We start from the raw sequence: 12790 nt of genomic DNA on the forward strand, positions 1-12790 counted from the left end.
TAAAGTGGGAGATATAAATACAGTAGAATAGAGGAGTATTAACTCTTTCAAAAAGTTTAGTGGTGAGATAAATGACGATAAAACATTAGATAGATACAATATCAAAGTAAGGTTTTGCAGGATAGAGAGAAACAGGGAATATTTGTAGGCTGAGGAAAGAATATATGAAAAATACAATCAAAACAGTAATAGAGGAAGAACAACTGATGAAACAAGAGCTCTCTCTCAGCAGAGATAGGGTACAAGGTTGTTTCACTTCTCTTTTGCTGCAGCTTTCAGAGCAGTGGGCCAACTCCTCCACACAGATTACTAGGTCCATACAGTGGCATCTGTGTTTTGACATCTTCCGTGCCAATGAACACTCAGTTTTCCTATTAAAAGCATCCTAATTTAGCTTGGCGGATAAGCCCTCTCCAACTCTGGTTTAGTTGACTCTGTTTGCTCGTACTCCCTGATCCTTATTAACTACAGAGATCATCTTTTAGCACATGGATTTCTTTGTGTTTATATTGGTGATTTCCATGTGTGGTTCATGGAAGTACTTAATATCTGATATTAAGTTATTTTAAAAAACTCTTTTTTCAAGGCTCTTTCTTTAAAAGACTGATTTAAAACTAAACACACACAAATGTATTGAAAACCAAATTTTATTGTAATGAAGTTTTGCCGGGTTTAGTTTCATAAAAACCTGAGAAAAAATACTCCCTAGGCATTTATAGGCATATAATTGAATTTTTTATAAAATGTCATTGATTAGGAAAGTAATTCTGGATTAACCTTTAAGAAAATTTTATCTGTGTATGTGTACTTATTTAAATTAGCTTGAGTAAGTGTTCTGCTTTAAGGCTACATTACTTAAAGTAAAACTCGGCACCTGGGTGGCTTAGTTGGTTAAGCATCTGACTCTTGATTTTGATTCAGGTCATTATCTCAAGGTTGTGAGATCAAGCCCGGAGTTGGGCTTACACTCCAGGTGTGGAGCCTGCTTAAGATTCTCTCTCTCCCCCTACCCATTTCCTCTCTTCTCTTTTTTTCTCCCCCTCTCTTTAAAAAAAAAAAAGTAAAGCTCAAACATGCTCCAAGACATGGAAAGTCTGCTCCTAGTGGAGCACATTGACATTGTGCTGTTCTCATTGTACAGGTATAATAATTGCATAGTAACAGTTGAATGGGCATCATGTAAGATTATTATTTTAATTTTCACAGGTTTAAGGAGTGTTCCTTTACTTTTACATTTCTGGTAGTTATTATAAATATAGCTTTTATACATTATATTATAAATGTTATAAATATAGCTTTTATACATTATATATAACATGTATATACTGTCTGTATGTGCTCCTGTGTGTTTGCGGTTTGTGTATGTATATTCCACTGCTAAAGGCATAAAAAGGCATAAAAACAAAAACAAAAACAAAAACTGATTTGATTAAACCACTCAATTCAGTAACCTTGTTGCTGTATCTATTGACCACTGTTTCTTAAATACTGTGTACTTACTGATCTATTTAGTTTTTTTCTTTTTTTAAGATTTTATTTATTTATTTGACAGAGAGAGAGATTACAAGTAGACAGAGAGGCAGGCAGAGAGAGAGAGAGAGAGAGAGAGGGAAGCAGGCTCCCTGTTGAGCAAAGAGCCCGATGCGGGACTTGATCCCAGGACCCTGAGATCATGACCTGAGCCGAAGGCAGCAGCTTAACCCACTGAGCCACCCAGGCGCCCCTCTAGTTTTTGATAGTTGTTGACTACCCTCCTTAACACTCTTTTACCAGAATGTTTCCTTCTCTTTTTTTTAAGATTTTTAAAATTTATTTATTTGACAGACAGAGATCACAAGTAGGCAGAAAGGCAGGCATGGTGGGGAGGGGAAGCAGGCTCCCTGCTGAGCAGAGAGCCCAATGTGGGGCTTGATTCGAGGACCCTGGGATCATGACCTGAGCCGAAGGCAGAGGCTTTGAGCCACCCACCCCCCACCCCAGAATGTTTATTTCTTTGAGAGTACGCTGTACTATTCATAAGTGTCCTGATATCTGCATCCTACTTTTTTTTTTAAAAAAAAAAAGATTTTATTTATTTATTTGAGAGAGAGAATGAGCAATGGGGTGGAACAGAGGAAGAGGGAGAAGCAGATTCCCTGCTGAGTAGGGAGCCCAATGCAGGGCTTGATCCCAGAACCCTGGGATCATGACCTGAGCCAAAGGCAGATGCTTAATCAACTGAGCCACCCAGGCGTTCCCATCCTACTTTAAAAAGATTCAGTGGCAAATTTAAAAATTGATAAAATGTGTGTGTGTAGAGAGAAAGCGAGAGCGTGCAGTAAAGCATATGTGGCAAATATTAAAAATTGGCAAATTTTGGCAAAAAGTGTATATACACATATGGTATTGATTTTTCAATTTCTGTGTATGTTGAAATTTTTCAAAATTTAGTTTAAAAAGAAAAATAAAAATCAGAGATACCAGAAAGCAGAAGCAGCAACTACCCCTCACTACAACTCACTACATTTTGAGTTAGTGTGACAATTCACTACATTTTTAGGCAGGCCTGGTTTTAACAGTAACAGTTATGTAAACAGTCTTGTTGATCCTGTATTTTTAGGGCCATAGGCTTATGTGGATTGATCTCAAGTTTGATTTTAGCTTTATTAGTTGGTGAAATCAGAAATCAGGGGGGAAAAAGGCAAAATAAAACCCAAGGCTGATGATACTAAGGGAAACTTATACACGTATCATTCATGCTACTAAAATAGATAAAGTAGTTGGGATAGCAAACTGACATCATGCATCCAGAGACCTAAAAATGTTCATGCCTCTTAATCCAGTAATCTTACTTTTTAAAAATAAATTCTAAGCAATTTAGAAAAGAATAACTAAATCTGATCCCAGGATTGTGGTTGGCAATATAGCATTCTTTGGTTCTGTGGACAAAAAACGAAAACAACAGCGAAGTATCCCCTCTCTAAAACTCACAAGTTCTTTAAAAACAATAACAACAAAAAAACCTTTTCCTGATATTAACAAACAAAACCTTTCTCTTTCTTGGGTTTGTGAATTGTTTATTTTTCTGAACTTTTCTTTCTCTTTTTTTCCCCCTGGCCTCTGGAATGTAGGTGGTGCCCAGCAATCTGCCCCTCACCCACATCTCTCCCCTCCTGGTGGCAGTTTTTATGCAGATCTCTGAAATTGAAATTCCAGTTCTGTCTTCTTTCCAGAGCTCCATTTATGATGCTTACATTCCAACTGCTCCCTTTTTGTCTCTTGAATATCCTTGTCTATGTTTCAACTCTTTATATCCAGAAATAAAGATCTATCTTCTATATTTCCCCCTTAAAGTTATTTTTTATTCATATTCTATCAACTCATCTTGAAATCTTCAGCTTGAAATTCTCCCTCTTTCTTACTCTAACCTCAAAACCCTCGTGTTGTGGGCTTGTAGTATCACTCTGGTGTGTCTTCACTCTGCATGTGGTTACCTTCATTTCAGTTTGTTTTTTATTTGAATAATGTTTGTGATAGGTCCTTACTTGATATCCCTGCATTCTCTCTTCTCTCTAAAGCAATCTTGTCAGAGAAGTCTTCCTAAAGCACAGATCAGACCATATCACTTTCCAGATTAAAAATTTTCAAGAGGTTGAAGAGAGAGGTTCTTGAACTCCAGCATCTAGTCTTCAGGGTCCTCCACTACATAGTTTCAACTTTCCTTTTTAAAATTTTCTCCCTCATATCTTTTTTCTCTTACTCCTTCATACTTTCCTCTGAGCCTTTTGTAATTTTCTGGCCTCTACCCGACTATTGCCCTGTTTTCACATTTCCAGATCTCATCCATGCTTTAGAAGTTGACTTTCAGATTTGCCTTCCAGCTGGAAGTAATCTTTTCTTCCTGGGAACTCCCAAAAGCTTTTTCTGTGTCTTTGTTACTGTGCTTAGCATCCTTTCCATTGTACTGTGATTATTTATGTACACATTACTGGTAAGGTTGTTAAGTTCTGTAAAGCTTGTACTCATGTCTTATTTTTCTATTCCTATGTATGTTATCTGATATGTAGTTCTTAATGGATATTTACTAAGTAAACAGCATATAAAGAGTTGTCTTATTTTGGTAGGTGTTTCTTTGTTGAGAAAAAGGAACAAAATTTTGAGGATACTTCTTGAATATGTCAAAGATGGAAAAAATCGTATGTTCCCTAAGGATCTACAGAAATATTTTTGGAAGTAGTACATAATGCAAATAAATTTGCCCAAAAGATATATGTAGCTGCGACCTTAGATCACTAATTCAGGCCGTTTTCAGACAGATGTAACTTAATTTTTTAAGCCATCTAGAATAGAAGATAGACTTAACAGTTTGTTCAGTCATTTAAACAGTTATTGATACAAGCAGAAACTTTTTTCTTTAGTATTTCTGTAATATATAGCTCACATTTCATGTACTGTCTTTTACTTCTTGATAGAACTTTTTAAGGATCTTCTAAATTCTTAAATGGTTCTAGTACCCCTCTTGCACTTTTTATTGATTTTTTTTTTCCTCTCTATTTCTCCTGGCAAAACTTACATTTAGATAATGCTCTGTTTTACAGGTATCATGGTCAGATATAGGAGGACTGGAAAATATCAAACTGAAATTGAAACAGGCTGTGGAGTGGCCCTTGAAACACCCAGAGTCTTTCATTCGAATGGGTATTCAGCCACCTAAAGGTGTTCTTCTGTATGGACCACCTGGCTGCTCTAAAACAATGATTGCAAAAGCTTTGGCCAATGAGAGTGGCCTGAATTTCCTAGCTATAAAGGTAAGGTGTTAAATTTTTTAATTGCCACTTTCTCATTCCAACCCCACTAACACCCATCATCTGATTCTTACCCTTAGAAAAACATGAAAAGGCATCTTAAGGAGTAGCTGATTTTTTTTTCTTTGAGGTTGATGGCAATATAATACAGGGGGATGAGCTCTAAATAAACTAGTGCTTGCAATCAGCAAAAATGGTGGACTATAGAAGACTACTTTATTTAGTTTTGTGATTCTCAGTATTTCTTATATCCATGTATAATAGGAACCAGTCTTGTTTAGTTCCTGTTTTTAATTGTGCTAATAATCTCTTTTGCTTCGTTAAGACTTAATTATAAATATGAAGTGGATTTAATATTTATATAAAGTTTTCAAAGAAATTAAATAATTTATGTGATAAAACTAAATTCCTTAAAACATGTTTCTAGTCAAGGAATATCTGTACAAGTTTTATATTCTGAAACACACACATATGTTATTTGTTCATTGCCCTACCCTATTACTTGGGGTAGATCATCTTACTTGACATGTAGTTTTTTTTACTTTAGGGCCAATTTTTTTTTTAAGGTTTATTTATTTATTTTAGAGAGAGAGAGAGAGAGAGAGAGAGAGAGCGAGCGCGCATGTGGACAGGTGGAGGGGCAGAGGGAGAGAGAATCCTCAAGCAGACTCCCCCACTGAGTGTGGAGCCCAACATGGTCCATCCTAAGACCCTGAGATCATGACCTGTGCTGAAATCAGGTTGGATGCTTAACCAACTGAGCCATCCGGGCACCCCAGGGCCAGATATTAATTTCTGATTAATTTTTATGCAATATGATCATCTACCCAGTTACTAAATATACATAAATAAATCCTTAAATCCATTAGTGGAATGGACTTTATCACAAAAATATGACTTCATTCTGTTAAATATTAAATTCATTTCAGAAAAAGCACATGATAAAAGGCTCTGTTTTGATAGTATCAAGGAATTTTTTTCATAATAAAATATGTTTTCAATCTTAGAACACTGAATGAAATCCTTGGAAATTGAAAGCATAAAATTTATTTCAGTGTAGAGTCAACTTTTTACTTAAATTTTTTTTTTGGAATAATGTTTAGATATGTTTAGGCTTTTTAAGAATCAGTATCTTCACAATCACTAGTGTTTACATATTTGTTATTATCTTGTGAAATATATTAAATACTGAAGATAGGGTCAGAGACCATTTTCACTATGATCACTTAAACTGAATCACAACCACAGTTTTAAAGTTTGCAGCTTTAAATGTTGGGGTAATGAGTGATTTTGAAATTTCAGAGGCATCTTGATTTCTCTTTGGTCCCTGTTCTCTTATGTCATGGTAATGGACATAGCTATTTTACTGGAACTTCCTACTCATTTTACTGTCATCTCCCACTTTTCTATGCCTACCTTGTTGCGTATTCCACAGTAGTATATTTGTAACCCTTAATTTTTTTTTTTTTTCTTCTGTCTGCTGGATATCTGAAACTTATTTGATGAGGTCTGCACTGACAGTTATTTACACTGGAATCTCAAAGAAGAGCACATGTATTTCCTACGAACTAATATCTCATTCTTATGTAATCTAAGATAACTGTTCCAGATGTTACCAGGACTACTTTCTGGCATATTTTAGGATTACTTAGAGACGCATTTATCACTGTTTTTGAGTATGAAACACTTCAGAACTTTAGGCAGTTTTACTTTTTTCACTGTGAGAAAATGTACAAAGATTTTTTGAAAGGTTTATCTTGCACACTGTTCATGTAAAATAGCCATGCTTGTGTTAACTTATTTGAGCTTTTTTACTAAACTCATGTTCATTTTTCTTTTAGCTCATACACAAGGATAAGTGATGTTAAGAAATTTTTTTATTCAATTGAGTTCATACTTGCTTAGTATCCTACTTACTAGTTTTTATTTAAGGTGGATTTTTTTTTTTTTAAGATTTTATTTATTTATTTGACAGACAGAAATCACAAGCAGGCAGAGAGGCAGGCAGAGAGAGAGAGGAGGAAGCAGGCTCCCTGCCGAGCAGAGAGCCCGATGCGGGACTCGATCCCAGGACCCTGAGATCATGACCTGAGCCGAAGGCAGCGGCTTAACCCACTGAGCCACCCAGGCGCCCCTTAAGGTGGATTTTTATTCAATATACATTTTAATATAGTTCGGCAGTGTTATTCAATATTTTAATCTGGCTGGAGATTATATTTAATAAACAATGAACGTTCATTCTACTATTTTTAAAATTTTCCTACATGTTTAAAAATCTCCAAAAGAAAAAGTTGGGAACATGAAAAAATTTGTTTTTCTCTGCATTTTCATCAGTCTTTTCATCTTGTCTCATCATTGCTTGTGAGAAGGGTTTAAAGTAGCTATGTCATGTAGCTTATGTATGCAGAAATGAAGTCAAAGAAGTTGGGAGTTTATAATATATTTTTCCTAGTTTTGTGTTGTTGTTGTTGTTGTTTTCTATGAAGAAAAGTTGGTTTTTGGTTGCAACATATGTGTTTCTTTTCCCAGGGATTTAAGTGTTAAGTTTGAGCTTTTGAAATCACAAGTCTGACAGATTTTGAAAATGACTGGAGAAATGTAGATAGTGCGTTTTTCTAGCCTATTGGAAAATACAAGTATCTTACATGTATTGAAAGAAAAAATTCCCTAACATTTTTTACAGTTGTAATTATCTTTAATTCCCAAAATAAAGAATTTAAAGATTTGAAACATTTCTTTCTCTGAGTTTATGAAAGAACCATTTGGCTTCCCCTCTGCATCTTTCCTAAACAGTGATTAAAAGATGTATACTTAGAGTTTAGACTTCACCTTGGCTTATGTGGACTCTTAATATCTTTTGGCACCTATATGTGTTTTTGTGTAGACTGTAGCACTTGACATATGCTTAAGTTTAGTTTGTCATCTGTGTCAATTATGTCAAAATATTTTCCAGTTGAAATTTCCTTTCTGCTTCTCTTGCTTTTGTCTGGAGTGCTGCAACAGATTAATTACCCTTGGGTAGTTGGGCTGCTTTACCTTGTGAAGAACTGTTAACTGATTCTGGAAGAAGGGTGGTTAGGCATTTGACAAGGATTTTGAACAAGTCCTTTAGTAGCTGTTATTGGTGAGTACTAGAATGTAATGAGCTTAGGGTATGCTTGACTTTTGGGGGGAAATTTTCTTCTGTTACTTGTCTCAAGGAGGAATTCTATAAAATACATCCCATTTTCAGGAAACTGTTTTATTCAAAGTATGCACGACTCTAAGTACTTACTGTTCTTTATTCATCTAGATCTCCTACTGTTCTATTATTAAAGGTACAAAATAATTTGAATTTGGTACGTTCCAAGTTTATCTTTAAGCTTTTGTTTTAAAATTTTGTGGGGTAGTCTATAAATCATAGAGTTTTCATTTTGCAGATACTGTGTGGAAAACTGTATAGAGACAACTCTTTATATACTTAATGCTTTAAGTTTAGTTTCTAGGATTGCAAAGGAGGATAATAATGTTTAATAGTGAAATAACTTTTCCAAGGTTGGAGTTGTGGAGATGAAACCGTAATTTGGTCTCAGGACTTTCTGAGTGTAGAGTCTAAGCTGTGAACCACTGCATTATACAGTCTTTTATTCGCCTCCCCCCTTCTTTAATTTAATGCCCAGTCCTTTGTTTCACTAATTACACCATGATACTGGAGAAAGTAGTTCAGGCAGTTTCTATAGGAGAGGTTCAGAGAAGTGGAAAGATGTTTCTGGGACAGTTTAAAAAAAAAATTTTTCGTTTCTGTAGGACAAAGAAAACTGAGAAAAATAACATGGCTTTGGGGTAGGAGTTGGTGAAATTAATAAGAAAGAGTGATCGCTGCCAAAGAAACAGGAACCTGATAAATAAGATGGAAGTATATGGAAGGAGACTAGTGGTTGAATAAGGTGGAGCTTGAAATTTACCTATGACTGTATAATTTATGATCTTGAAATTGTGTTACAATGAAAAGAGTACTAAACCAGGATTCAGATAGCTTTGGTTTGATTCTTAACCCTTGGACTTTTAGCTCTGTAGCCTTAAATAAGTTCTCTTGGTCTCGGTTTTTTGTTTTTGTTTTTTTTTTTAAATCTGTATAAGCTCTTTGAGAGGATTAGTATATTAAGAAGTAACTGAAAAAGTTTTGAAAGGCGTAACTACTAATTCTTTAAGTGCAGGCTGCGTACAGTTAGGACTTCCTATCAAAGAGTTCAATATGAAAGGGAATTGGGGAAGAGTTTCTTACTTGACAGTGTAGAAACTGGCACACATTACCTCAGCCAGGTGGTCAAGGTTAATGTATTCAGTGATTAGTCATGTTGATGGTGTATACCTTTGTATGATGTGACAAGAATGACACTTTATTTTGGGGGTCTTCCTCTATAAGACTTATAATCTGTAAAAAAAAAAAAAAAAAAAAAGACTTATAATCTGTGTCTGACCATGAGAAAAGCTTCAGGCAAAACCAAATTGAAGACATTCTATAAAATATCTGACCATACTCCTGAAACTGCCAAGGCCATCAAAAAGAAGGAAAGTCTGAGAAACTCAGGGCAAAGAGGAGCCCAAGGAGACATGACAGCTAAATATAATGTTACAGTGGTTCTCTGGATGAATCCTAGAACAGAAAAAGGATATTAGATAAAAACTAATCTGAATAAACTATGGATTTTCATGAGTCAGTATTGATACATTATTATTAGTTGATTATAACAAATGTACCATACCAATATATGATGTTAATAATTGGGGAAGCTAAGTGTGCAGTGGGGGTTGCGAGGTGGTATAGGAACTCAGTACTATCTTAATTCTTCTGGAAATCTTAAGCTTTACCAGAAGAGGTCTGTTAATTAAATAAAAGAGTTTTAAGGTCAGTATCATGGATCCAGACATAGTACAGACATTTAATGAATGTAACTGAAGTTAAAAAACTTGGCGCATAGCTCTGTACTACACTGTATGGGAAGAGTGGAATGTATGGAAGGAGAAAAGCCATGGGGGAGATTGCCAATTCCATGGGTGAGGGCTTTGGGGGAGACCTTCTTTCCTATTCATCATCCTGCTGTTCATGGTGATAATGGAAAGTTCCTGGGAAAAGAAAACCCTGAGAGGAAATTGGCTGAGGTATCTGGGTTTAGGGCTTCCCTGAGCTTGCCTATTTCACTGCAGTTCTCAGTTGAAGCCTATAAAGGAGTGTGTTGGTTCTGGCCCCAGACCCTATCATTATAAAGAATACTTTCTTTTAGTGTTTTGCTTATTTTTTCTTTCACCTAGGATATAGCTTCTAATTTAGTCTCACCAGGAACTATGTCCAGATTCATGCCTTTTGTGGACCCTAACTCATTATTCTCTCCTTCTATAGGTTTATTGCCATTTGGGCTCATCTAGAGTCTGAAACCTTTTGAGTTTCTATTTAATTTCCTTTCAGGCTTTTTTTTTTTTTTTTAAACTTTAATAATTCCCTCGACTTCTCCAAATAGTGTTGTCTTATGTGCCCCATATGCTTAAATTGGCAGTTACTAGTATCATTATTAAATATATATACTTAGTTTTATCACTGCTTGAATGGCTATTAGGGAATAACTAATGGTAATTGATTATTAGGACAAATAGAATGATGTGCCATTATGTAGAAGTTAGATTGGATTTATTTAACTTTGGCATTATTTGTGCACTATATAAGCTGACATGTTAAAGTTGAAACATCATATGTTATAACTTAATGTTAACATATTTTTGAGTTGGGTTTGTATCAGTCAATAAAAGTGCTATGTAAAAAAGATTCCTTGACATGAAAATATTATATAACATTTGGCTAAAAGCAAAAAATAATAATAATATGAACTATAATAACAGAACTTTCAACATTTGGAGTCTTAGAAGACTTAGATTTAAAAAGAGAAGAATGCCTTCAGACGTCTAAGAAGTTTACTTAATAATAGAAAGAAAATTTTATTGTTGGATTCATTTAACTTTTTATTCATGGAATCCAGCTGAGAGAGATTAGTCATTTTTTCCTTCTTTTAAATCTCTTGAATAAAATTTAATTAAAGAAATATTAAAGTTTCATGTCTATAATGCTTTGGAAACTATTTGTAAATGTTTTATAATTGCAACAGTTATGTAACTCAGATTATTAAGCTCCTTCTTTATGTTATATATTCTCTGTTTCTGTGCATGGTAAACAAAGATGCCTTAGATGGGCTCCTCGCTATCTGTCAACTCATAATTTAGTCAGACATTTGATTAAAGAAGTGATATAATGAAATGGGTAATATTTAGAATCTTGATGATTAAATGTATGTGAGAAATGAAAAAGGGAGAAGTCAGAGGTGATTAAAATTTTCACTGTCAGTGACTGGTAGATGGAAGTACCCTGACTCTTGTAAAAGTTAGCATGTGAGGAAGAAAGGCAGATTAGAGGTGGGAGAGCAGATACCAGACTGGGATTTAGACATGTGGAGTTAGAAATGCCTGTGGAACAACATGGCAGATAATATGTAAAAGGCCATTTTTAGTATGGGTTTGCAGCTCAAGAGAATGGTCATTTCTAGTGATGAAAACATGGCAGCTGAAACCCAGTGTTTGCACTTCTGCATATTAGTCAGTAAAGGAGTTGGAGAGTGACTAGAGTGGTCAGCAGTAATGTAAGGGGATTCTGTGGGCATGTCTACATTCAGTCTTTATAGGCAGCCAAATTGTAGGCAGCATGTTGCTGCTATGTAAATTCTGAAGTGTGTCATTTTTGTTTCCTGAAACAATAAGTTGTGGGGAAGGTTTGTGTTGTACTTTTTTTGAGAGGAACGTCTTGAATTCTGTTCCCTTCTCTGCTAGCCCCTTTTGCTTTTTAGGGTTTTTACTTACCAAGGTAAGGTATTTCTTGCCTCGTACTTAATGCCTGTTTTCAAACCCTTTGAAGTACTTTCCCAAAATGGCCTTCTGTATGTGCCGATGTCGTACTTTTTATTAATTTTCAAGATCCTTTACTCACATTACATATATGTAATTCTATCTCATGCGAGTTTGGGTTTTTATGAGTATATTCCATAGTATTTAACCATAGTTAACACTTAGGTTAACTTACCTTCCCTAGACATTTTAGAACTTATAAAAACTTGGTTTGAATTGTAATAGCCAAAAGCAACAGGCAGGTGTCAGACACATTTAAAAAGCCTTTGGGAAACTGGAAAAAATCCAGTACTGATTAAAGGGGCAAAATTGCCTCACAATTTTGCACGAGGTGTAAGTATTGAGTTTGTGACTGATAGGATATAAAATCATGAAACAATAAAAGATAAGTCAGATTTAGTTCTCACTGGATTAATAGCAGAGCTGGACAAAACTTTACATGAATTTATGTTATTTTTGTTTTGAAAACTTGAATGCTTGAAATATTAACCATGGAAACTTGGAAAATAACATTACTGCAAAATAAGCCTACTTATGATACTTTATTTATTTTTGGTAGTTTTTCTTGATCACCCTTATGAGTGAAGCACATTACTGGGCAGGTGAAATGTGACAGGGCTAACATATCACAGTTATTTGGTAATTAAAATTGGAAAAGAAATAACTTTATCTAGTTCATCTATTTTATGGGTTTATGTATTACTTTTTTAAAGAGTTAAAAAACTCATGAGCAATTGTGGCACTTATAAACCATACTATTTATACCTAACCCTTATATTTTGATGTAAATTGTCTCTTGTTTATAATAGAAATCAATAAAATTTTTATTTCAAATTAAACCATGTTCACAGCTATTTATTGAGGATTATACTTTGCACTTGTCACTTGTTCTGCTCCCACAAATACCTTTGAATTTGAATTGCTAGTACTATGCAAAATCTTTTTTTTTTTTTTTAAGATTTTATTTATTTATTTGACAAAGAGAGAGAGAGTGCACGCGCACACACACAAGCAGGGGGAATGGCCAGCAGAGGAAGTGGGAAGGGAGAAGCAGGTTTTCCTCGCTGAGCAAGGAGCCC

The 12790-nt window shown here is 34.9% G+C and overlaps 1 protein-coding gene across 6 annotated transcripts in view; it reads left to right on the forward strand.

Annotated features, from left to right (window-relative positions):
- SPATA5 (spermatogenesis associated 5) overlaps positions 1-12790 on the forward strand; it is a 337462-nt gene that overhangs the window by 64638 nt on the left and 260034 nt on the right. For all 6 annotated transcript variants that reach the window (XR_004283282.1, XM_032333335.1, XM_032333336.1 and 3 more), the window contains exon 11: positions 4578-4787. Coding sequence is in view for 5 of the 6 variants with exons in the window: in XM_032333335.1 (XP_032189226.1) it covers positions 4578-4787 (210 nt within the window). In the remaining variant the exon portion in view is untranslated. The remainder of the gene's footprint in view (positions 1-4577; positions 4788-12790) is intronic.

This window comes from Mustela erminea, chromosome 2 (genome assembly GCF_009829155.1).
Source record: "Mustela erminea isolate mMusErm1 chromosome 2, mMusErm1.Pri, whole genome shotgun sequence".
Classification (NCBI taxonomy): domain Eukaryota; kingdom Metazoa; phylum Chordata; class Mammalia; order Carnivora; family Mustelidae; genus Mustela; species Mustela erminea.